The sequence below is a fragment of the Mauremys reevesii genome, linkage group 1 (assembly GCF_016161935.1).
Source record: "Mauremys reevesii isolate NIE-2019 linkage group 1, ASM1616193v1, whole genome shotgun sequence".
NCBI classification, from domain to species: domain Eukaryota; kingdom Metazoa; phylum Chordata; order Testudines; family Geoemydidae; genus Mauremys; species Mauremys reevesii.
This window is the reverse complement of record NC_052623.1, coordinates 169,183,413-169,207,713: the sequence shown is the minus strand read 5'-3', so window position 1 is coordinate 169,207,713 and position 24,301 is coordinate 169,183,413. Positions and strand designations below refer to the sequence as shown.

The following is a 24,301-nucleotide window of genomic DNA, read 5'->3' as shown; positions in this document are numbered from 1 at the left end:
GCACCCCTTTGGGTTGGCCATTTAAAAGGAGGGGCTGTACTGGCCGCGAATGCATCCCAAGTCTTCAGGGCAAATTAATCATTAAACACACTTGCTTTTAAACCATGCATTATATTTACAAAGGTACACTCACCAGAGGTGCCTTCTCTGGCTTTATGGTCCGTAAGCCCACCTTGGGAAGATTGGGAGGGTATTGGCTCCAGGGTGATAAATAGTTCCTGGCTGTCAGGGAGAATGGTTTCTCCACTTGCATGCTGTGCGCTATCCTCATCCTCCTCCACCTCATCTTCCTCATCCCCAAAATCCTCATCCCTGTTGCGTGAGACTCCCCCCTTGCAGGTGTCCATGGATAGGGGTGGGGTAGTAGTAGGGCCCCCCGATAGAATTGCATGCAGCTCATCATAGAAGTGGCATGTCTGGGGCTCTGACCTGGAGCGGCTGTTTGCCTCTTTGGTTTTTTGGTAGGCTTGCCTAAGCTCCTTAATTTTCACGCGGCACTGCTGTAGGTCCCTGTTGTAGCCTCTATCCATCATGCCCTTAGAGATTTTTTCAAATATTTTGGCATTTCGTCTATTGGAACGGAGTTCTGATAGCACATATTCGTCTCCCCAAACAGCGATCAGATCCAGTACCTCCCATTCGGTCCACGCTGGAGCTCTTTTGCGATTCTGGGACTGCATGGTCACCTGTGCTGATGAGCTTGCCACGCTGGTCAAACAGGAAATGAAATTCAAAAGTTCCTGGGGCTTTTATTGTGTACCTGGCTAGTGCATCTGAGTTGAAAGTGCTGTCCAGAGCGGTCACAACAGAGCACTCTTGAATAGCTCCCGGAGGCCAATACCGTCGAATCGCGTCCATACTACCCCAAATTTGACCCGGCGATGTCAATTTCAGCACTAATCCCTTCATTGGGGAGAAGTACAAAAATCAATTTTAAGAGCCCTTTAAGTTGACAAAAATGGCTTTGTCATGTGGATGGGTGCAGGGTTAAATTGATCTAACGCTGCTAAATTCAACCTAAACTCGTAGTGTAGACCAGGGCTAAGTCTTCCAAAGTTCAAGTTCACCAAAGGGAGACTAAAACAGCTGAGGCCTGGTCTACACTGGGGGTGGGGGGGCGGTGTTGATGTAAGATACGCAACTTCAGGTATGGGAATACTGTAGCTGAAGTCGAAGTATCTTATCCCGACTTACCTCCCGTCCTCACCGCGCGGGATCGACGTCCGCGGCTCCCCCGCCGACTCCGCTACCGCCGCTCGCTCCGGTGGAGTTCTGGAGTCGATGGGGAGCGCATTTGGGGTTTGATATATATCGCGTCTAGATGAGACGCGATATATATCGATCCCCGATAAATCGATCGCTACCCGCCGATACGGCGGGTAGTCTGGACGTACCCTGAGTCATTGAATCAAAACTCTTCCTTCTCTTTGTCAGCTTTGAGTTTATAAAATTCCACTATGACAGATATCATATGTAATGTGGTCAGAAGATTTTGAAAACTAAAGTATTTTGTTTCTAATAGTTTTCCGACTTGCATCAAAAGTACAGTGCTGGAGTTAAGAGTCACCAGCTTTTTCTTATAGCTAAGAATTGCTTTCCAGGGAATATGTATCTCAAGATTACCAGTCACTAAGCCATTTGCCAAAAACAAACAAATAATGCAGTATCCTCAGACTGGCTACTCAGGTTTACAAGTTACTCATTTTTGCTTAAGTCTAGTCTGCATTTAAAAGTATTAAATCTATAAATTACACATTTGTTCCATCTCTGGACTTCAAATTTAGAATTTTTATTTTTGTCAATAACCTCACTATGAAATCTGTTTTCTTTTCAAAAGTGACTGATTTTTGCCTTGTGTTAAATCTATTGTGAATCCTATTTAAACTCATTGTGATCATTAACATGTTTCTTCTGAAGTAGCACTAGCCAACCCAGATGGAAATGAAGAGGAAGAAGATAATGAGCTGCCTTCTTTGTCTGATATTTGTGATCAAAAGGTGTGAAATATATTTCTTACCTCTTAAAAGTCTCCAGCTGGTGACTCCAAAAAGAAAGCATCCATCATTCATGGAAAGCCACAAAGGAAATGAAATAATATTGGTTGGGAGCAGAGAGCTCCAGAAAACAATGACCTTCTTCTCACTTGCAATTTCAGAAGGTTTCGTATTTAAAAAACAAGACAAAAATGCATTTTTTCCTGTTGGATTTGTGTTTAGTGCATATGAGAAATTAATAGCATTTAAAGTTATTCTGCCTTTTCTGAAGTAGATTAAAGCAGGTAGGTACAGTACATAACCTTTCCTATTCAGTTAATTTCACCTTCAATGTAGAATCCAGGTGGATGAGTTTATTTTTATAAAATTACTGCGCATGGCATGTTATTGAAACAGGGAGCACATTTTTGACCTGCAACAGAAATATACAAATCCCATCTCCTAACAAACGCAAGGCAAATGTAGAAGTTAGCAAGGTAGGTTTATATTCAATGAACAAACCTAAGACCTAATTCTGCAGTCCTACTCAGGGAAATTAATGGGAGTTTTGACTGAATATGGATGACAGGTTAAGGTTCATAAGTACCCATGTAGTAGATACTGTCTTTGATAACATAAGTATATGTATATAATCAACATTACAGATTTTTTTCTTTCAGACTGTTTGTCCTATACAGCTTTAGAAGTATTATCAAAGAAGTGTTATGGGAAACAGAGGTGTAAAATTATTGTCAACAACAACCATTTTGGAAGTCCGTGCCTGCCTGGAGTGAAAAAATATCTTAATGTCAGCTATGCATGTGGTAAGAGCAAATATGTGATAATTTTGAAGATCTCATTCTACTTGCAGAGCATAATAATGCAAAGTTGTGTATACATCTATGAACACACACGCCCAGAGCTGGATTCTTAAACCTGGCCTTCCTGTTAGCATCTGTAACCTATTATAGTTACATGACAAAATACCTGAGATGTAGGTACAATCACATAGCTAGAGACCTACATAACATAAATTGCAATAATTAAAATAAGTGCTTGACAAATGCTCTAGATATTAAATTGTTTGCCACATAATTCATCTACAGCAAAGCTAAGTAAAAAAAATCTACTATTGCATTGTGTTAGCCTTTATAAAGCATTTCAACATAATCAAAGCACTGTATAAAGGCCTTGATCCTGAAATATGATCCACAGGGGCAAACCTAAGTTCCTCCCCCTACAGAGAATTTCCTTACTCTGGGTAAAGTCTCAGGCCAGGGCTATCCTACAGACTTATATGGGTATAACTACGTTGCTCAAGCATGTGAAAAATCCACCCCCTGAGCAACATAGTTATACCAACCTAACCCCCAGTGTAGACAGTGCTATGGTGACCAGAGAGCGTCTCCTGCCAACATAGCTACTGTCACTCTCAGAGGTGGATCAACTAAGCTCTCCTGTCAGAGCAGTAGCATCTCCACTAAAGCACTACTGCGGAGCACCAGTGCAGCTGCACCCCTGCAGCCAGAGGCGGATTAAGATTTAGTGGGGCCCTGGGCACAAAGAACTTTTGGGCCCCCCACACCTCCCACCTGCCATTGGACCCCACCCCCTGCTCCTCCTCTCCCCCTCCCCCCTGAGCTCCTGCCCCTTGGCCAGGCCAGAAGCCAGAGCCAAGCTGTGGTAAGAGCCACCCGGGGGGGCTGGGCCGCTGTGGGGAGCTGTGAACCCTCCACTTGCCCCAGGGAGTGGGGACACGGGCTGGGGGCTGCTCACGGGCAGTGTCTTTCTTCTCCCCTTCACCCTCACAGTATGCAGTAGCAATTCTGCCGTGGTTGCTGCTCCCTGTTCTGTTGTGGAGATATAGTTTGAATTGTTGAACTGTTTGCCAGGTTTTGGGATTAGGAAGGAATTTTTCCCTCAGGGCAAGATTGACAAGGTTCCTGGTGAGTTTTTCCACCTTCTTAGCAGCATCCTGGAGGCCTGGTTTTAGGTAAATAGGGAGAAAAGACAGGATTTAAAAGTTGTAAGTTTATAAATGAGTTTGTAATTTTGACACAGCTGTGGCCAGTGTCCAGTGTGGATGAGAAGCTCTGAGGGGCCAGCTCCCAAAGGTGATAAGAGTAAGAGACCCATGAGATAACTGGGGGAAATTATTAGGCTGGTGAAAAATGGGGAGACCATAAGTCTTCACAGACAGGTGCCCACATGTGTACCCTCATTCTCCCTCACAGGGAAGAGAGCCAGAGGATGGGGAGGGAGGCATGAGCCCTAGGGTAGAGGCTAAAGAGGTCCTACCCTGAACATTAGATATTTGGCATAGAGGTCAATTAACACCACATTGAACCCAAATACATTTTTGGTATTGGCATTAAAGTTAAAAATTGATAACGTAACATCCTTCCACTTTAAATTCCATCCCTGTGTCTGGGTTTTCATTTTCCTGTATGCCCTGATCAATAACTGCTCTTGCCCAGTAGTGGGTTTGTTTTAATGGTTCTGCTCACAAAACACCAGAGGCTCCCAACAGTTGGTCAGGGTGCTGGGCAGAAAAGCCCCCAGACCAGAGAGGGAGCATGCTCTGTGCCCCCTTGAAGCCTGCACATGTAATTGCACCTGAGCACCAAATAACTGGGGATCTGCATTTTTGGCAGCCGGGTAAAGGTGGCATCTAGCCAGAAGGGAAGTAGCTAGCTCCTGTAGGCAGCCTACATAGTCTGATCCAAGTCTTTCCAATGACTTCTTCAGAAGGCTTTGGATCAGGCCCCTGCTGCTACACTACAGAAACTGCAATAGTATCATTAACTCCTCCTAGGCCTGCTCTTTCTTACCCCCTGGCCTGAGCACTGAGGTAAGACACCGGTATAAATGGTGAGGCCAACAGCAGCAATCTGTGCTGCCAGTCGAAAGGAGGTGTTAACTTGGCAATATCACCAGAGGTCCTTGGGCTTCATAGGTTTGACAGCTGTGCACCCTGCCCCTTCCTCTCTGTGCAGCTGCAATCTCCTCCCCTCCCTGTGAGGAATATGCTGAATTAACTCTATGGGGAAATACTGTAGAGTTTTCTGAGTCTATCTCTGGCAGGTCTTTCCATGGGAGCAGCCCAAAAAAGCAGTACTTGGAGTTTACTTGCACGGTTGGTAATAAATAGCCATTTTGGGATTGATTCTTAACTTAGTTCTACAGTGTCATATATCTGAAGATCAGAGAAAACAATGATCATCTATGGATTATCTAGAAGGCAGGTTCCTTGTAGGCACAATAGGGGATTTCTCAAGGTATGTTTTAGAGCTTTTAAGAATCTACCCTCTTAAAAGAGGGTATGTTAGCCTTCAGGTGAGAGGAATTACTAAGATTGATATTTATTTTTATGAAGAAGGAGCTGGAGGCTTGCCATGGAGCTAATACATAATATGCTTAGACAGTAAATGCTGTATTGTTGGTCCTTTTATAAAAGTGAGTTATTGGAATTCCCTTTAATTACTCTATTAATAATTATGACACCTTGTTCTTTATTTGTGGGCCGAGGGGTGTGTATGTGGTAAGATAACTCATACTATTAATCATTGTAGTGGTTTTGCAAAGACACATACACCAGGTAGTAGATAACATTCTTCTGTGTTGCTGGCACATTTTGCAGGTTTTTTCTGCCAAACAATACTAAATTGTTCAATCTGAAGCATTAGCAAGTGATTTGCAGCTCTAATTATTTTATAGATCATCTAGTAGTCATGAGAAAAGAAGAGTTTTGGAATTCTTGAAATTCCACACACGGGGTGGGAGCTCCTTTTGATGAAAGACTCCCAGTGGATAGGTACAGTCATATGTTTTTAAAGCAAACCTCTCCATAGAAATTTCTGATTATGGCAGTAAATCAAGTTTTACTTCGCTAAAGCAATTTGCCTCTTGCTGCCAAACTGAACTGAATTGATAGCACATCAGTGATAAGGAATGCCTACGTTCTCAACTGTAAGGCCACTAAGGATGTACTTTGAGAGATGTTCCTGATCTTGCCTCAGAATTTCTTCTCACCTCCTCCTCCTCTATGAGATGATGGTTTCCCCCACCCGAGATTTGGATTTTAACATAGACAATATCTGTCCTGGTTACAGGGCTAGCTGCACCTCTGTCCTCTTTCAGATCTCTCTGAGAGCACCCACCTCGGGGTTTGGTCCTTTAAGTCTTTCCCTGTCTCAGGGTGGAATCTTGTGATTCTGCCTCTCTTCGGCTGGGACTCAGGTACGCTACTCAGCTTGTCCCAACTTCTTATCATCTGACAGGTATGACTGGGCTCTGAGCACCAGGGTTTCCTCCCATTGGGAACCTGTGACCAGTGATAGCAATCAACAGTCTTCTTTAAAAAAGTATTTTTATTTAGCAGTTGTACCAAAGTATCAGAGAAAAAGGATTTTAACACAAGAAATTGCCTATGTGCATATTCAGGGTTTGTCTTAACTGCATCATTAGTGCAATCTATAATTCAAGTTTTGCACCTATCTTAACTCCTGTCCACACATAAAAATCTCTAGCATGCCTGAAACTCATGCTAATGGCGCTAGAGCAGTAACACTGTGGGGGATGCTTCCAGTTGCTCGTCCAATCATTCTGCTAATCCAATCACTCTGTGTAGCTCAAGTGTTTGTTTGGGTTTTTTGCCATGTGGTCACTCTCACTCAAGATAAGCTAGCTCAGGTGGAGTAACTCAAGTGTGCTAATTTGAGCCACGGCCATGTCTACACTACAGGGACTATAGTGGCATAGCTATATCGGCATAACTCGATAGTGTAGACGCTGCTTCCAGTGACAGTAGTATTTCCATTGCTGTAGGAACACCCCCTCCCCGAGCAATGGAGCTAGGCCAACGGAAGCTAGGTACCCAAGGGATCGGGCAGGCTCGTACTCAGGTGGCTATCGTGAGCTGCCAGCCATGTCACCATGGCCACGCTGTCTGTCTACCCACACTGGGAAGCACCCTTGCAGCTGCTTTGTAGACATACACTAATATAGAGGTGAGTTGTCATAGGAACAAAAGGAGGAGGTAGTATGAGGGCCCCATTGTCAGAAAAGAAAGTTGGATATGAGGCTTTTCAGTAGAAATGACTGTTGTTCAGTTATGTGGGAAACTGAGGTGATTGCCTCAAGGGCAAGGTGAAGGAGAGAAGTTTTCTGCAGAGGCTTCATGAAGCTTTGAAGCAGTTAGCAGGTTGGTTAGAGAAGAGCTGAGGTTTCATGTTGGAAACTGTTTTGTGGAGACAAGAGATCTGAGAGAGCCTCGCTATAGAGCCTGTCCTCTTAGCAAAGTCCAGTGGAGCCAAGACTGAGACCTGATTCTTAAGACGAGTGAGTTGGAGACATTTATGAAACGATTAAGAAGAAACTCTAGAAGTGCTTTGCTGGATGCTTGGCTAAGCAATGGGAGCTTGATGGTCTTCTTTATTTATGGAACTTAAGTGCCGGGTTTACTGGTATTACTGCAACGATGAATAGAACTTTTGATGTAGCACAGGCTTTGATACTGGTATGGTTGCACTAACAGAGAAAGATGAGGAAATTGGCTTTTCCTTCATGCACTTTTGTTGTAGTAATAATTAATGTACATTTTATAGCACCTCTGATCCCAAAATCCTTCACAATTTTCTTACTTAAATCCCAATACAGCAAAGCACTTATGCACATGCTTAAAGTTAAGCATGCCCATAATGCAGTGCTGAATAAAGACAGACTTAAGCAAGTGCTTATGCACTTTGCTGAATCAGGGCCTCCTTATGTACTTTGCTGAATGAGGGCCACACTGCTTATGCTGACAAAAAGGAATGGGACAAAATATTATCCATCTTTCTTCCCCTACGCAGAGTCAGCAGAGAGAGAGAGAGATGGGACTCGGGCTGTGAATTACTTTGCTTATTTTAGAAAGAGAAAGGTTCCCAAACTAGGAGAAACCAAAGATTGCTGATGGAGAGATCCTTCACTTGTGATTTTCATTAGATAAGGCATCTCAGCATGATCAAATAGTAGTATACATTGTATTAGTTTTACACCTCAGTTCTTTCCAGAGAATTCCAAAACCCATTTTCTGTAAAACCCAAGTTTTACAGAAAATGGAGACCCCCCTTTTCTGAAAATTTCAAGATAAATGATTTATGCTGTCATAAAATCTTAATGGCTGATCTCTGAAATAAAAATGTAATACAATATGTGATTTTTTTTCTGTCTCAGCAGTGCTGGGTCTTCCCTTTAGAATATGTTCCATATTTCCTTCTTTCTCACCACCTGAGAGTCTCTCTAAAAGAAACAGAGAAAAATACTCCCTACAGATGCATCCTTTGTGGTAATAGACACCACAAGGCCTTTGGCCCCTTTGATCATAAGTGTTATCCCAAGAATGTCTTGCCAGATCTCATTTAAAATGCACTTGTACTTTGAAAACTGAATTGATAAAAGCAGAAGCCTGGTGTTCCTTGTTTAGTGTCTCTCATTATTTCCAGACCAGCTATTACAAATGAATAAGGCTATGTTTCAGTCATGGGTATTTTTGGTAAAAGTCATGAACAGGTCATGGGCAGTAAACAAAAATTCATGCCCTGTGATCTGTCCAAGACTTGTACTATAGACCCCTGACTAAATCTTGGGTGATGGCAGGGGGCTGGCCTGGGTGTGCCACAAGTGCTCTGGGGGTGGCCCGGGGGAGCTGGGCATTGCAGGTGCTGGCGGGAGGCAGCGCGTGGCCTAGGACCCCTGTGGGTGCTTGGGGGAGGGCACAGTGGCACATGGCCCAGGGCCCCCACTGGTGTCGGGGTGGGCGGGTGGTGGTAGCCCAGGCCCCTACTGCTGCTGCCGGGGGAGGAGCCACAGCGGCCCAAGACTGCCCCAGCAATGGCCAGAAGTCACAGAGGTCCTGGAAAGTCACTGAATCCGTGACTTCCATGATCTCCATGACAGACTCACAACCTTTCAAATGAACACACAGATTTTTTTTTTTTTGTACACGTGCCAGCCCTCCAAATTCAGCCTGGAATCTGAAAATCAAGCTGTTCATTTTCTGGCTCACACATCAATAATAAAAATTCTGCCTCTGGAACTCAGTTAACAAATCTGATGATGCACAAGCCAAAGTAGAGGCCAAATTACGCTCCCATATCCATGTTGGCTTTGCAGTATTTACAGGAGTCAAAAGTACTAAAACTTACTTTAAAAACTTGACCAGGAAAGGAAACAGATGTGACTTTGATCCCACACCTATGGAGAATGGCTGGGCAGTAAGAAGCGCCGTTTTTACAGTTATTTTTCAGAGTAAAACTGTACTTCAGCCCCTTGGACTGGACCTCCCTCTGTTCCTCTCAATCTTCTTTTACACAGTTTATTGGCAAACATTTGTTTCATACCTGAAATGTCTTCCATTTTCCAAATCTGTGTGAAACTCCATCAATCTGTCTTTGTATAGTACAGAGAATAGGTGCCAAGATCAGGATAACTGAAGAACCCATTCATCTGACACAGGAATTGTGTGCTCTTAACATGTACACAATGTGCCTTCCTTTTAGATCATTTTAATCCCTGTAAGAAGAGTGTGAAAGCCTCCAAATTAAATCCACTAAAATGCACCAGAAGAAAAAGAAGTTAATTAAAAGGAAACAGTTCTCTGGCTACTCAGACCAATGCTTAGTCTACACTTAAAATTTTGATCAACCTAGCTGCGTCACTCAGGTGAAAAGTTCACACCCCAGAGGGCTGTAGTTAAACTGAAATTAGGGTAACCAGACAGCACGTGTCAAAAATCGGGACGGGAGGGAGGGAGGGGGAAGGGGAATAGGAGCCTATACAAGAAAAAGCCCCAAATATTGAGACTGTCCCTATAAAATTGGGACTTCTGGTCACCTTAGCTGAAATAGCTCCCAGTGTAGCTATGGCTAAGTCAATGAAAGAATTCTTCCTTTGACATAGTTACCAGAACTCAGAGGTGGATTAGCTGCAGTGATGGAAAAACCCCTTCTATCGCTGTATGAAGCATCTACACTACAGCAGCACAGTTGCAGCACCATAGTGTAGACATGGTCTAAGAGCTCATTCCATCTGGAACACTCTCCAGTTACTTACCTTGCCGTAACTGGAGTTCTTCAAGTTGTGTGGTCCCTATATTCCACTGTGGGTTCTCTGGCATATGGAGTGCACGCACACCCACAATGGCATACCCATAGGGTCCACCACTTGAAGTAGAACAAAAACTTCTAGTCAGGAAAGTTACAGAGCACATCACACAGGGCTTCAAACATTTCTTTACTGACCGTTACAGACTTGATCTATTCTCCTCATCAAAAGCAGTGATTGGCACAATTTAAGGTCTATCAAAAGTGTGCCTCATTATTTCCTGTTCATTGGTATTTCCTTTTGATCCAGAAAGCTGGATGTAGCTATTAGATAGTTATGTCTTATGGAAACTATGCCCTGTGAGACAGATCTCTGGCAGGAGTCCAGACCCTTGCTCTCACCTGGCGCTAAGGGATTTAACAAGGACTTGTTTCTTTTATCATCTACTACTTTTGACTACAAGTAGGAACATAAGAAGAGGAGCAGAAAAAGCAAGATCTTGCCCCTGAAAGAAAGAAAACTTCTGCTCTCCATTTGATTCATCTTTTGTTAACAAGAGAAATGTAGCTCTTTCAGTACCTGTGGCTTTGGGAGCACAAACTCTGGCCCTAGTCCTTCAGTCCAACCCAGAAGAGCAGACCCTAGCACCCTCATGCAGCCACATTGGCTGCACTTGAGCTGCATGCAGGCACAAGGGTCTGGCTGTGCGAATCCAGCTGCAGGACTGGAGCCTCTGTATGAATGTTCTTTAGTAGACAAGGCCAGCAGAGAATTACAGCCCTGGTCTTTTGTGTTACAATGATCATAAAGGTGTTGCTTGTGCACATTTAAAATGTACTAATAATGGGTTTGATTATTATTCTGGGCCATAGTTTATAGTGAATTTCCCCTATTTGCAGTGTGATTAAGATAACAACTCAGATAGTGTAACAGTCTTAAAATTGACGGTATACAATTTTTCTTTTTTCTTTTTAGTTCCCAAAATCATACTTACAGCAGTTGATCCGATGATTTCTAATCTAAATCCTTCCCTAAAGCAGAACAATGGTAAATATGGTAATTTTTATGGTTTATTACCATCATTTGTCTTTAAGTGAAAATAGGAAATATGTTTGATGAAAGATGGACATAGTTGTATTAGAATAATTAGAGGGGGAAGTAGTAAAACCGTGTGTTAAAACTGGCTCTGACCACTGAAAGTTGTTAAAAAAAAAAAGGTGTTTTATCATCAACAGAATGAGTTCTACACAATTAGATTCTGATGATACTGTAACGTGGGAATTTCACAATGAGAAATCCATTCAGGAACAAAGGCAAGATTCTGGGCCTGATATTAAATAAGTTATTGTGGGCCAAATCCAGCTGTCCTTTTCTCAGGTCAAATGCCTATAAAAAATGTATGAGATGTTGGCTCAAGCAAGGATTGCAAGATTTGGTCCTAAATTTGAGAGGTGAAGCGGGTAAGCTTGCAGCTGCCGGGTTACGGCATTCCTCCCACACCTGTTCCTGTGGAAGAACCTGTTGACTCAGTAGATGCTCAGTGGCTCTGCTAAGTGAGGAGCTACTGATTCTCCCCAGGACCTTAGTGTGCCAATCGCTGCCTCATTCTGGCCACCTTTTACAGAGGCACAGCCTGGAATTTTGTGTCTACTCCAGAACGCACATGCCCAATGTGCGGTGTAGTTCACTGCCAGCGCTTCTGAATATTTAAAGGGGTGCCTTAAAGTGTGGAGAAGTCATTTGCCTGAAACTGCATGTTCAAACCAAACAAGCTACACAATGTGGTTGTTTGTATGCAGAGCTAAAGATTTTCTGAAAAAAAAAGCAATCTTGATCAACGTTGTGTTTATACACACAAGATTTCCTCAAGAATCAGAGTGGCAACACTTGGAACTGTTAATTTTCATTGCTGGTCTCCTCAGCTGCTTCTCAGTCTGGCCACTTTCATTCCCTGGGAAGTAGCCATGCACAGTATAATCTTATTATTGTCTTAGCGTATTTCATTCTTGTCTATTAATTTATTAAATTTAGATTGGAATAAGGTGGAGGGGAAACTGCAAATAAAAAACAAATTATCTGCTAACCATCCCCTTACACTACATACTATGAACTGTGATCTTTAATTAAGTCATTGAAGTCACTTTAAACAGAACTTTAAACGTATTGCATTTTGACATTTCCATTGCTGGGACATTGGCACATCATGGTCATCCATAACTATTGTACATCTTTCTTAACTGTGGTCAAGAGATGTGAACAGTAACAGTGAGTATATGATTGTTTCAGACTGGATAGCCATGTATGAGTAAGGCTGACATGTAATTTTGTGAACAGCAGAGAAAGTGAATGGTGTGGCTAGCACACATCCTCTATTGCCACCATTTCTAGGATACTGCAGAGATTGCTTTGGGAAGTGATTCATTTAGGGTCTGATTGAAAGCTCAGTGAAGTCATTTGGAATCTTTCCTTTGGCCTCTTTGGGCTTTGGTTCAGGCACTAAATGGGATTGGTCATAGCTGCTGTTTAATAACAATTTTGTAGTTTTCTAACTAGCCATTATGTTTTGTTTGTAGATCATGGGTTTGATCTAATGTTTTGCAAAGTCCCTGAAACCATAACACTGGCAGTCCTAAATTTTTCCAGGAGTTCAGTTAGATGACCTGTTCGATTTAAAATTACACTTCTACCCCGGTATAATGTGACCTGATATAATACGAATTCGGATAAAATGCAGTAAAGCAGCGATTGGGGTGGGGGTGGGGTCTGCATGCTCCAGCGGATCAAAGCAAGTTCAATATAACGCAGTTTCACCTATAACGCAGTAAGATTTTTTGGCTCCCAAGGACAGCGTTATATCGGGGTAGAGGTGTACTTGTAAGAAAAATTAGAATTTAGTAGCATTATCAAAAGTAACATAATCTAATTGCATTTGTCTTGTATTTTCACATTATAGATATAAACATTGACCCCAGGGAATCAAGGCTTCCAAAGAAAGATGGAATTATTATTAGCAACTCTTTGGCTACATTTGCTTACATTAGAGGTAGGAAAATGTTGGATTTTTTTTTCCTCCTTATATTGTCTTTGGTAAGCCTGTTACTTCTAGTAATTGTGCTGATAGAGCATTACCACACTGCCGGGAGGATGAGACAATCATAACATAGCAACTGACATCTATGTAATATGTTCCAGCCCGAAGGAACTTCTTTTAGAGGTTGCAGACAAGATTTTTAAAATGAGTGATTTCAATCGGAGCAGCTGGGTGCTCACCTTCTTTCAGCTGCTCCTTTCGGTTGTCTGTCTTTCTCAAGGCTGGTCTACACTGAAAAGTTAGGTGACCTAGCTACATCACTCAAAGGTGTGAAAAATCCACAACGTTGAGTGACGTAGTCAAACCTAAACCATAGTTAAACCTACACTGACCTAAACCCCAGTGTAGACAGTGCTAGGACAGAAGAATTGTTCCGTTGATTTAGCTACTGCCTCTCAGGGAGGTGGATTAACTACAGTGACTCTCTTCTCACACACACAGCCCTACCCAAAACAGTATTCAGCCAAAAACTCCTGAGTGGGTTCACACACACTTTTTGCCTTTGGTGGGGCTTATGCTTACAGTTATGTTAAATGAAGGATGAGTTCACACCTACCACTCTCAATGGGCTTTTAACTCAACCCATAACAAGGTATCACCTAGCTCATAACAATAATATCACCAGCTAACCAAAAACTCAGAAAAAGATGTAGGCAGACACAATATAACACTACGAGTTGAAATTTGAGAGAAGCCCTGGAGCCAACATTTCTACTCTTTCAGAAGAGGTCATGGGATCTGTAAATGAGCACAAGCAATTGCGGCTTTGGTTTTACAACACATTTGAAACATGACACTGCTGCAGCACAGTGTCCCCTAGCACTGTACTGGGAAAGTCATTAAATAGTGAGTCAGACAGAAGAGCGTTGGCTTGCTAAACCCAGGGTTGTGAGTTCAGACAGAAGAGTGTTCACTATTGAGTCACCATCACACCTTCCTGTAGCACACCTTTGCTTTAGAGGTCTGCCATACAAGTACTGACCTGACGTGATGCTCCTCAAGGGTGCCCGGGTGTGACTGGAGACCTTAGGGTCCTGCCACACTCCATCCCAGAGAGGAGCAGAAGAGAAGTCCTCCAAGAAGCCAAGAGTGGTTGCGGAGAAAGAGCCAATGAGAGAGGCTGCAGAGAGCAATCAATCAGGGCCCAGTATGGCCATATAAAAGGAGCTGCAGAGCAGAGCAGCAGTCAGTTGCTGCTTGGAGTTGGAGGAGAGAGGACTGTGTTCCTGACTGTCTGAAAGAGAAGTAGGACCACAGACAGCTCAGTGTGGGAAGGGACTGGGGGTGCAAAAGAGAGCTCCTGGGTCGCTGCTGGGGATTGAGCCCAAGACAGTCTGCGGGCGGGGACCGGGGGAGCAAAGAAGGATCTCCTGGTTGGCTGTTGGGACTGAGTAAGGACTGAGTCCAGTGAGGGCCACAAAAAGTCAGTGTCTCCAGGGGTGAAGCCTTGAGGGTACGACCCATATCATATCTGGGGAAAGTTAAAGACTGTATACCCTGGAGGGGGTTTGTTCTGTTTCACATACACAGTGTGTGTGACTCGACCAGAGAGCTGAATCACTAATAAACCACCTGAGCCACTATTGATGGGTCACTATAAATGGAAAGACTGCAGACACATTGTCCCCAAAGGGGGCATATGTGAGAGGTGGATGCCAACCCTGTTACGCCAGGGTTGAGAGACACCTCGCCAGCACTTGCCCTTAATCGTAAAGCAACGTCTCTGCCTGCTGTGCATCAGCTCCCTGAAACCAACAGCCTCTGGCAGCACAAGCATTACCTTCCAGGCCTCCACAGGCCTTAGTCTCGCTGTACAGGTGGGGACGGCACACACCAGCCCCCTGAGTTCCCAGAGCATTCCCAGCAGTGTCCAGCCCCTTATCCGCTGGACACTCACAGAATGACCAGACTTGCTGTTCCCAAAGGAACAGCTTGTAAGATTCAACTAAGCACCAGCATTTTTCTTTACACCCCAGCACTTAGTTACAGTGAAAATAAGGATGTTTGTTATCAAAGAAACAGAGATTTAAGCGATAATGAGTAATACTAGCAGAAACAAATGGTTACATATAAAACAAAATCATAACACACTTTCTAGAGACGAAACTTAACCTTCTATCTAAAGAAGCTTATCTCACCCCAAGTTCACTCCAGCGTTTTCAACCTAACCCAATTGAGACCCCTTTTTTTCCATGAAGCAAAAGTGCTGTCCTTTTCTTCCTCACTGAAGGGTGCCCAGGTGTCTTCTTTCCCTCCCAAATATAGTGGGGCAAACATTTGATGTGAACCTGCAGATGGAGTTCTCTGTGCTGCCCCCGCCACCTGCCCCACATGCTTTTCCTTCCTGGTTAGTTTCTTTTTAAAATTCTTGCACTCCTTCATTTGCATTCAGGCCAGACTGGTGATAGGAGACCCATTGTGAAACATATCACATGTAATTTACATGAGAACAGTCAGATAGATAAACCTTTCTGGAGAGAACCTGTTTTTCACCTGTGCTGGTGACTAATCTCTAGAAACAAACTTAAGAACATAGTTTTAGTATCTACACGTAACTCCTTACATATTATCTGTACATTCATTTCACAATGCTATTGCTGACCAGTGTGACACAAGCTTTTATTTGAGCCCTCCCATGACATCCTTTGGTGAACCAGATTGTATATACCAGAATCAGGAGGTTTGGGTAGCCCTCTGCACCCCCTTGTACATTGGCATTCTCGACTCACACCTGGCCTTCACTTATGACATTTGACAAGATCACAGCTGGAGATGGAGTGACTGCTGCTTATGGCTTAGCTCCTCAGGACTTGCCATTTGGCATGTGACAGCTTGGGGGATGGGAAAGCTGCAATGAGTAAGATACCTTTGTGTTTCCCTGATACTCAGATTGCAAGTGTTCATCTGGTCCTGAGTGGCAACTTAGAGCAATCTCAGGACTGCTTTACAAATGCATCGATATTTGAGCTAACGGGTGCTATTCTCAGCTGAGACAGATGTACCCACATTAGTGCTGCTTATGCTAGAGCACTAAAAAGAGCAGTGTATCTGGGGCTAGCAGGGCCATGGTTCTGGCTAGCCCCCAAACATGTATCCAGGGGGGCTGGGCAGGTATGTACTCAGGCAGTGAGCCAGAGCCGCTGCCCTTGCTATCCTGGCTGCGCTTCTATTTCTAGCATGTACGCTGGAGCAGAGCTAGCATGGGTACGTCTATGCTAGCTAGGAATCCCAGCTCACATGTAGGTGTACCCTTTGTCTTGAAGGCAGCAACAGCCTGAGAGACTATTCTGGCAACCTGAGTTTGCCAGAACCCAGCACCTCTCTGCCCATGCCCCCTTTCCCCCAGGCCATGCCCACTATGGCAAGAGGGCTAGAAAAGGGAGGCATGGCCACCAGCCAGTGGCTAAGAGTGCTAGTAAACTATTCATAAAATACAGCGTAACACTTTTAGGGGCAAGTCTTTTTGCACAGTCATTAAAGAAATTGCCTAGGCAGGATTTAGATGACAAGTATGCAAACTTTTTGTTGCATGGCAGATAATGCCAAAAAAGCACCAAACTTACTCAACATCATGTAGGGCTCTTTGGAAACAACCGCTGACTTTTCTATCTGTTTTCGGCTTTTGTTTACAGATGTTTTAAGTCTGGCTTTTTGTTTTGAATTTTAGATCACCCTGAAAGAGCGGCTCTCCTGTTTGTGTCTAGTGTGTGTGTGGGCTTAGTCTTCACACTGTGCGCTTTGGTGATACATGTGTCATGCACTAACCACTTCCCAAAACTGCACAGAATGAAAGACCATTCAGTGCTGGAAAGCGACAAAGCAGATGATCACAGTGATGATGAAGAAGAGGAAGATTCTTCAGATTCAGATTTGCCAAATGAGCTAACAGGATTTTATAGGACGTATTACTCGGGTTATAATTCAACAGAAGCAGCTGAACTGGCTGAAAGGATAGAGCGCCGAGAACAGATAATGCAAGAAATTTGGATGAACAGTGGTTTGGATATGTCTCCTACTAGAAATATCAGTCCGTTTTATATTAATGAACAACAAAGTGTTTATTTTGGATGACACAAGCTTTTTGTTTTTAATGTACCTTCTGTGAAGGGACATGTGTAACTATATATAATTATTTGTAAAGTAAAAAATATATATATAAATAATAAAAGGACTGTTTCAAACCCTTGACTGTCTTACCCAGTGTGGAACAAATTCTGCTAGGATTTATAGTTTGTTTGGTTTTATAATGGCTTAGTTGAAGATGAATTCCTGTAAATAATTGGAAAACACACACACCTTTGCAGAAAGAAAAGTAATGAAGCAGCATAATAGAGGATTAGGTATTTGTGTTCCATAAGGACATGGCATTTATTAGTTAACAGTTAATTAGGGCAGGCTTCTACAGTACTTTGGAATTGCCATGTGCTATAGCAATGTAAAATAGTTGTATTATTAATGAGGAAGGCAGGGCTAGACAAAACCAGCCGGGGCTCCCTGAGGCCCTTCTGCTAGTGCTCCAGCCCAACCCAACCCAACCTTGCCCCCCAGTAAACCACTATATAACTGAGCTCACTATAGCTGGAGCTAAAATCCTGCTAGCCTTAGGCAGGTTAACAGGTTTGGTTCTTGAGGGTTGTATGCAAAAGAGGTACAAAATGTGGGAGCCCTTGCAGTTAAGCCACAGCGAAGTCATGTGTTTTCTCAAACCTGTGCTGTATTCGTTCAGAACCAGAGTTAGCCAAACCCCACTTAATGCTCATGCAGAATGCACACAGGCCTAGCGCACGAGTCCCTGATGTATGCTGAAGCTTTACTCCACACGTAGGCCCATGGATTTCAATAGCAAGAGTAAGGTGCTAGTCAACATGAGTAGGAGCGTCACAGTTTGGCTCTTTTTTCTGCATGCAGGTAGCAGGCACATACGCCCTCCCCACTGAAAAAAAAGAATCCATTTGCAGGGAAGCTCTACATGGGTAAGAAATGTAAACTGGCATCAGGACCTTTACTGTCGTGTGCTGTTGAGAAAAGGCTTAAAAATTGAAGTGTCATAGAGCACTTACCTGAGGCATATTGAGTTGTCACATCTGTCCTTGAGTTTAGCAACCTTTTAATTCTGTAAGAGCCAAAATAAACCCCCCCTTCCCTCCTGCCCCTTAGGATTGGTAGCATGTTAGACAAATATTTTTGTGAGTCTTGTGGCCATTTATTTGCCCTCAGTTCATTTTTGCTAATGTATATTTTTAGAGCCTGATAACTTGATTTCAAGTTATTCTTCATGAGGCTCTTTGATAAAGGTCACAATCTTCACTTCAAAAGTGTTCATGGGCTAATCATGTTTGATTTAGTTCAATCACCCAGAAAATTAAATCAGAAATTTATCTACATTGAAAATGCAGCCTTCCTGCCTTTAAGTAGAATGTCTCCAATATTTAAACTACAGTCTGTAGGGACCTAGCAGAACAAAAGGAGGAAAAATGTCACTTCCTAGTGGTAATACTTATGAGGTCACTGTGCTGTCCCTGTTCAGTCCCCATGTACAATGTAGTTATATGAATCCTCTGAAAGAAAAAAATATGGCTTGTTTTAAACTCAAAATTGAGTTTGGGGGAAAAATTATAAAAGAGAAGGGGGACTTGCTCAACTGGCTTAGCAGCAATCAGATGCTGAACTGGAAAAGCTGAACGCTGATTACTGTCCTGTTAAGGGAAGGAGCACAGATTAAGGAGATGGGAAAGGATGACATTAGCCCACTTCATTGAGCTAGGCCACTTTTCCAGATTATGCACATTGTGTTAAGCATGCAATACAGGGTACACTGAGATCGCACTAGTTTTTCGTTAGCTGGGACTTGAGAGCCCCCTTGCCACAGCAGAGTTATTATGGTTAATGCATTTCTTTAACAGGTTTCGGTTTGGAAAAGATGTAGTGAATTACTTGGTCTTTGCAAGGTGAAGTGCAAAGTGGAAGACTTTTTTTATTTTTATTTTAGCCTGAGAAGGCCAGGTTTTTCTGTTGACCCACCCTGTAAGTAGGTGTTATCCCACAGGGAAGTGCTGCCTGATTCCAGCTGACTCAGGGCGGCAGCTGTGGTTCATTAACTTTACCCTGCCTATGAGGAGATGGGAGTAGTTCTTTGACCAGATTAAGGCCTACCCTGCACTACGCTAGGAAAGATCTGTAGGTACAGCTATTCTGGTACAGCTACATCAGCAAAACCTCCTAGTGTAGAGGCACACGATGCTGGCCAAAAAGTGCTTTTGGCGGTATAGCTTATACCAATTTCTCACACTAAATAAGCTGTACCAGTGAAAGCATTTTAATGCCAGCATAACTGTGTCTGCCCTAATGGTTTTGCCGGTATAAAAATGTCTCTACATATCGTACCATTAAGAGACAGTACTCTAGCAATAACAGTTTCAAGTGTAGACCTGGCCTAAGAGAGATGCATCTGCAGCCAAGTGTAAGGAGAGAGCTTAGACCCGGGTTTATGTTTTCACTGTTGTTAGTTGACTCAGCCCTAAAACCAGTTCCCAGGAACAGCTTGAAGTTTGGACTAAAGACAGGAGGCCAGATCCTCAGCTGCTAAATATATATATATCAGTGCAACTTCACTGACATCAGTAGAGCTATGCTGATTTATACCAGCTGCGGATCTGGCCAATGTGCTTACATTGTCCTTTTCTGCTGTACTGCAATACATAGACTGCCTCAAAGCAGCCCCACAGTCCTCGGAGCCCTTATCCTGCTGAAGCGTTTCAGCACCCCGCACTTCCTTTCCACAGCTGTAATTTAGGCTACTTTAGAAATGAAACCCCTTCAGCCCACCACATTTTTCATGACAGTTGAACATTCTTCAGACCTTTTTACTTCCCAGCCTCTCGGTGTCTCTTCCTTTGTTTGGCCCTGTACGTGACTGCATTTGACAGTATTCTAAAGCTCTGGGCTTAGTCCTTCAACCCAGATTTTTACTTAACATCAGCACAGTTGAAGGAGCCCTATTGACACATCTGACTATTGTCTCTCTATTTCTTCCATAAGCGTTTGACTTTTGACCACACGTTTTCCTATTCAAGGATATTTTGTACATTGAACACAAACAAGGCCAGTCTCTCCACAACTAGCCATGATCATGCTTGACAAGGTAACATCCAAGATGGCAGCAGACAAAGGAAAGCCAATGTGTTACCTGACAAAGCCCATGTGAGTCCAGCAGTGGTCATTTTGAAGTTCCAGTTTGGCTAAGCAAGATCTTAGCTTCATCATCATTGTGCTTAGTTAACCTCTTACCAGAATCAAAATTTGGAGGTGGTTTATTTCTTCCAGGCTGACAATTCTCTGCTCTGCTAGGGTGAAAATCATCTCTATCAAAATGAAGGTTAGTAATTTCTTCTTCACTCTCCTGAGAGTACTTGCTCCTAATGGATTTAGCAGACCTATTTCCACCAGAATTTGTGATAAGGAGGTTGAGTTTTCAATTCACACATTCTTCCCAAGGAGGAATATGAGAGTTTGGGCCCTTTCAGGTGTTACTCTCAATGTAGTTAATGGTATCAATTACTGCTCAAAGTTTAGCCAAAACCAATCAATGTATGTTGCAAGTTGCCGGGTAAGGTAAGCTACCTGTGTGACATGGACAAGTTCTTTCTCTTTGTACCCCAGGTTACCATCAACAATATGAGGATAATAGCACTTCCCACTCTCAGAGGGAGGATGTGAGGTGGCTCAGCTCTGACGGTGGCAGGGGCCATATCAGATTCTTAGATCAGTTGTAAATATTTAAATTATGATAACATCCAAAGGCCCCAACTGGGTAAAAGCACTTCTATGGATTGGAAACGGCAGCTGTTCCACAATCCACCGCTGTCTCTGTAGAGCGGCACCCTGAAAATGTTCTTACAGACAGGTATTTAAGTGTATTTAAATAAAACATTAGAGGGATACATTTGTATTAAGTCGGTGTGACAAGTGATGATGAGAGAAGGAAAAATCAGGATTGCCTGGTGTAGAAGGGGAGGGTTTTTTTTGCATAAGATTGGAAACCATGACTCACTCCTGCTTGAGGGAAGTTTCCCTTTCTTCTTATAATTTGAGTTCAACTTGCTATTTCATTTTTATTTAAAACCTAAAGCTTCACAGCCAGTAGATTGGGTGAAGTTTCAGTGAGTCTCTCATTTGCTTCCCAGTACTGTACTGGTTGTTGTTTAGCATCACAACAGGAGAAAATTAATCAGCTTTGAGTTCATTGCTTTTTCCTGAGCGTTTTTGGTAGAACTAAGATGCAGTGAGCAGATCCTTTCAGTTTCATTGATGTTACAGCTCATACTGAAAACAAAATTTGGTGTAAGAAACTGAAAATAAATGAGGAACAAGTGTAAGAGATGCTATAACAAATTACTTACAATTTTTATAGCGAATACCCGTGTAGGATAATTAAACATAAAACGGTCTGTACTGAGAGAACCACTTTCAGTACCATTCCTATTCTCTTTTACCATTGCAGGAGCAATGTGAAAAAGTGACTGACTCTTGTTAGCTAGCAGAGGGATACATAAGCTGAAACAATAAGTAGAAATATAGCCAAGATCTACTTTGTTTGCAGGCTAAAGGCAGAGACACAATTAACCTGTGTGGCATAGGTCACTAGTATCACTACAGGAGGGATCGCCGGGAGTTAATAACAAGATGAAGTCTCAGCCGTACACTCCATGCTGCTACTCAGTGGAGCTGCATAAGAAGAAAATATTACAAAGGAGAGCTTGCAAGTTAGTTGGCTGACTGTGTGTGTTTTGAAGGCATTACATATTAGGTTTATATTACATGCCTGTCTATGTGAATGACATTTGCATTTGAAAACATTGCATTCAATTACAACAAACATGAAATATTAAGTTAGCTGGAAGGTTTTGTTCCAAGTTTGCATGGATCTGTTTTAAATTAATAATTTGCTCCTTTGAAATAACTAGACCACCCAGGAACCCAAAGTTAATGATCAGAAATCCCTGTGCCAGGCTTGAAAGAGGTTGAAAATGAATCCTTTTGAAACCCAGGCCTTTCATCAAAATCCGCTCAGCTGGTGCGTGTACAACAGTTGTCTGACACTGAAGCCAAAATCATGAAGGCTGCACTACAGAGGTTTTGCAAGACTCTATTGTGATCAGCCAAGCTGCGCACTGCTGCTTGAAAGGTGTCATGAAGAAGACAATACAGAAGGTGCGGTGCAGCATTAAAATAGTTTAGAGCTTTTCCTTATTCTCAAGTGAGAACCTGAAGCACTTGAGAAAGCATAAAAATGTATGTGCCTGGGAGGTAGGGAATGAAAACAGGTTTAGAAACCATTCAACTGACCTGACTTCAGTATAAACATTGTTAAGCTTAAAAACCAAACACAGAAACCTTGTGTAACCTCTCTCATAGTCACATGCAGGGGCGGCTCCAGACCCCAGCACGCCAAGCGCGTGCTTAGGGCGGCATGCTGCGGGGGGGCGCTCTGCTGGTCCCTGGAAGGGCAGCAGGTGGCTCCGGTGGACCTCCCGCAGACGTGCCTGTGGAGGGTCTGCTGGTCCCGCGCGGCTTCGGTGGAGCATCCACAGGCACGTCTGCGGGAGGTCCACCGGAGCCGTGGGACCGGCGACCGGCAGAGCGCTCCTCGCAGCGTGCCGCCGTGCTTGGGGCGGCGAAATGTCTAGAGCTGCCCCTGGTCACATGGCTGAGCACAGACAAGCTTGGAAGTGATCAGTTCAACCACACAATGAAAACAATTTTGCAACATTTGTGAAGCAGACGTCTTGTAGCAGAGATTTTCTAGGGCTCTCGCAGGCCCTCCTCCAAAGCTCATTGATGTCAGTGGGAATCTGCCCACTGCCTATAGTGATTTTGGATTGAGCTCTAAGGTTCTTTGTAAACAGTCACATGTCTGCTGGCTTTCCACATCAAACACTGTGGGCTTCAATAGCACAACTGCCATAAAGCTGAAATTCTAACCCAGGAGCAAAGAATTTTTTTTTTTTTGAGACTGTGCAAATATTAGCAGCCTAAAGTTAAACCATTAAAACTCTACATAACCCTTACAAGAGCTGGGGTCAGTGTTCTTTGCCATGCACAGAACCCTAGGAGCCAAGGTCTGCTACTGTCCCAGTATCCATGACCCCGTTTACAGTGACCTGTTTTGCCCTATGAGAGGGACACCCCAAAAACCTAATTAAAATAAAGGGTATTAACTAACCATGCCAGCAACCACTGCTGATTATATTTGATTATACTAGCATCCTCACGCACACACCTACCACAGGTGTGTGTATCAGAATGGCTGCACCTTCTGATGCACATATCTGTGGCTACAAGAAATGAATGCACATATGTTCAGTTGTAACAACCACAGGTGTATGTGAATGATTGCACCTTCTGCTCTGCACACCTCTGGCTATTTGATCTTAATACCTGTACACTCATGAATATCTGAAATATTCTAGCACATGCAAAATGGTTCATTCACACTAGCTTGATTTCAGTTAAGTATGGCAGCCCATACAGTTTTTCTGTTTTGTTTTTTTAAAGGTACACACAACCCACCAAGAATGTGCTGATTCTGTTCTGCTCTGTTTGACTTTGTGCACTCCACCCCACTGCTAGTTTCCCAGCCTGGGCGGAAAGGGTCGGGAGGGACAGTGAGTGTGAGCTAGCTTGTACCAGAAGCAAATTCAGAGGAAAGAAGGCTTCATAGTGGAGGAGGAAATGTGGGTTGGGATTCATTCTAAGCAAGTCCTGATCTGGGCCAGACTCTTGGCATCAGCCACCCTCCAACCCCTCAGCACAGAGCTCCTGGCAACTCCTCCTTAATCCTTAGGAAAGAAGGAATTCCCCTAAGGATAAAAACATTGAGATCAAGCGCAGAGAGAATGGCAGAATATTCAACTCCTTATAGACTACGAGCCAAATTCTGATTTGAGTTACGGCCCATGCAATCCCCGTGACTCCAGTAGGCTTGTACAGATTATGAAACAGGAAAGAATTAGATCCTAAGAATTCAAGTTGACATTCACACTACCCCACAAAGCTATGGGTTAAGATCAAATGCAATAGCAAATATCTGTAAACAATTCCTATTACAGAACAAAGGTTATATAGAATTTATTAAAATCCCAGAGAGTAGGGA

General features: G+C 43.3%; 1 protein-coding gene across 1 annotated transcript in view; it reads left to right on the top strand.

Annotated features, from left to right (window-relative positions):
• The window catches only part of EVA1C (eva-1 homolog C), a 69,218-nt gene extending 51,998 nt beyond the window's left edge, over positions 1 to 17,220 (top strand). Inside the window, exons 5-8 of the mRNA XM_039538976.1 lie at positions 2,654 to 2,797; positions 11,034 to 11,105; positions 13,012 to 13,101; positions 16,817 to 17,220. Coding sequence (XP_039394910.1) covers positions 2,654 to 2,797; positions 11,034 to 11,105; positions 13,012 to 13,101; positions 16,817 to 17,220 — 710 coding nt within the window. The remainder of the gene's footprint in view (positions 1 to 2,653; positions 2,798 to 11,033; positions 11,106 to 13,011; positions 13,102 to 16,816) is intronic.
• The last annotated feature ends 7,081 nt before the right edge of the window (positions 17,221 to 24,301 follow it).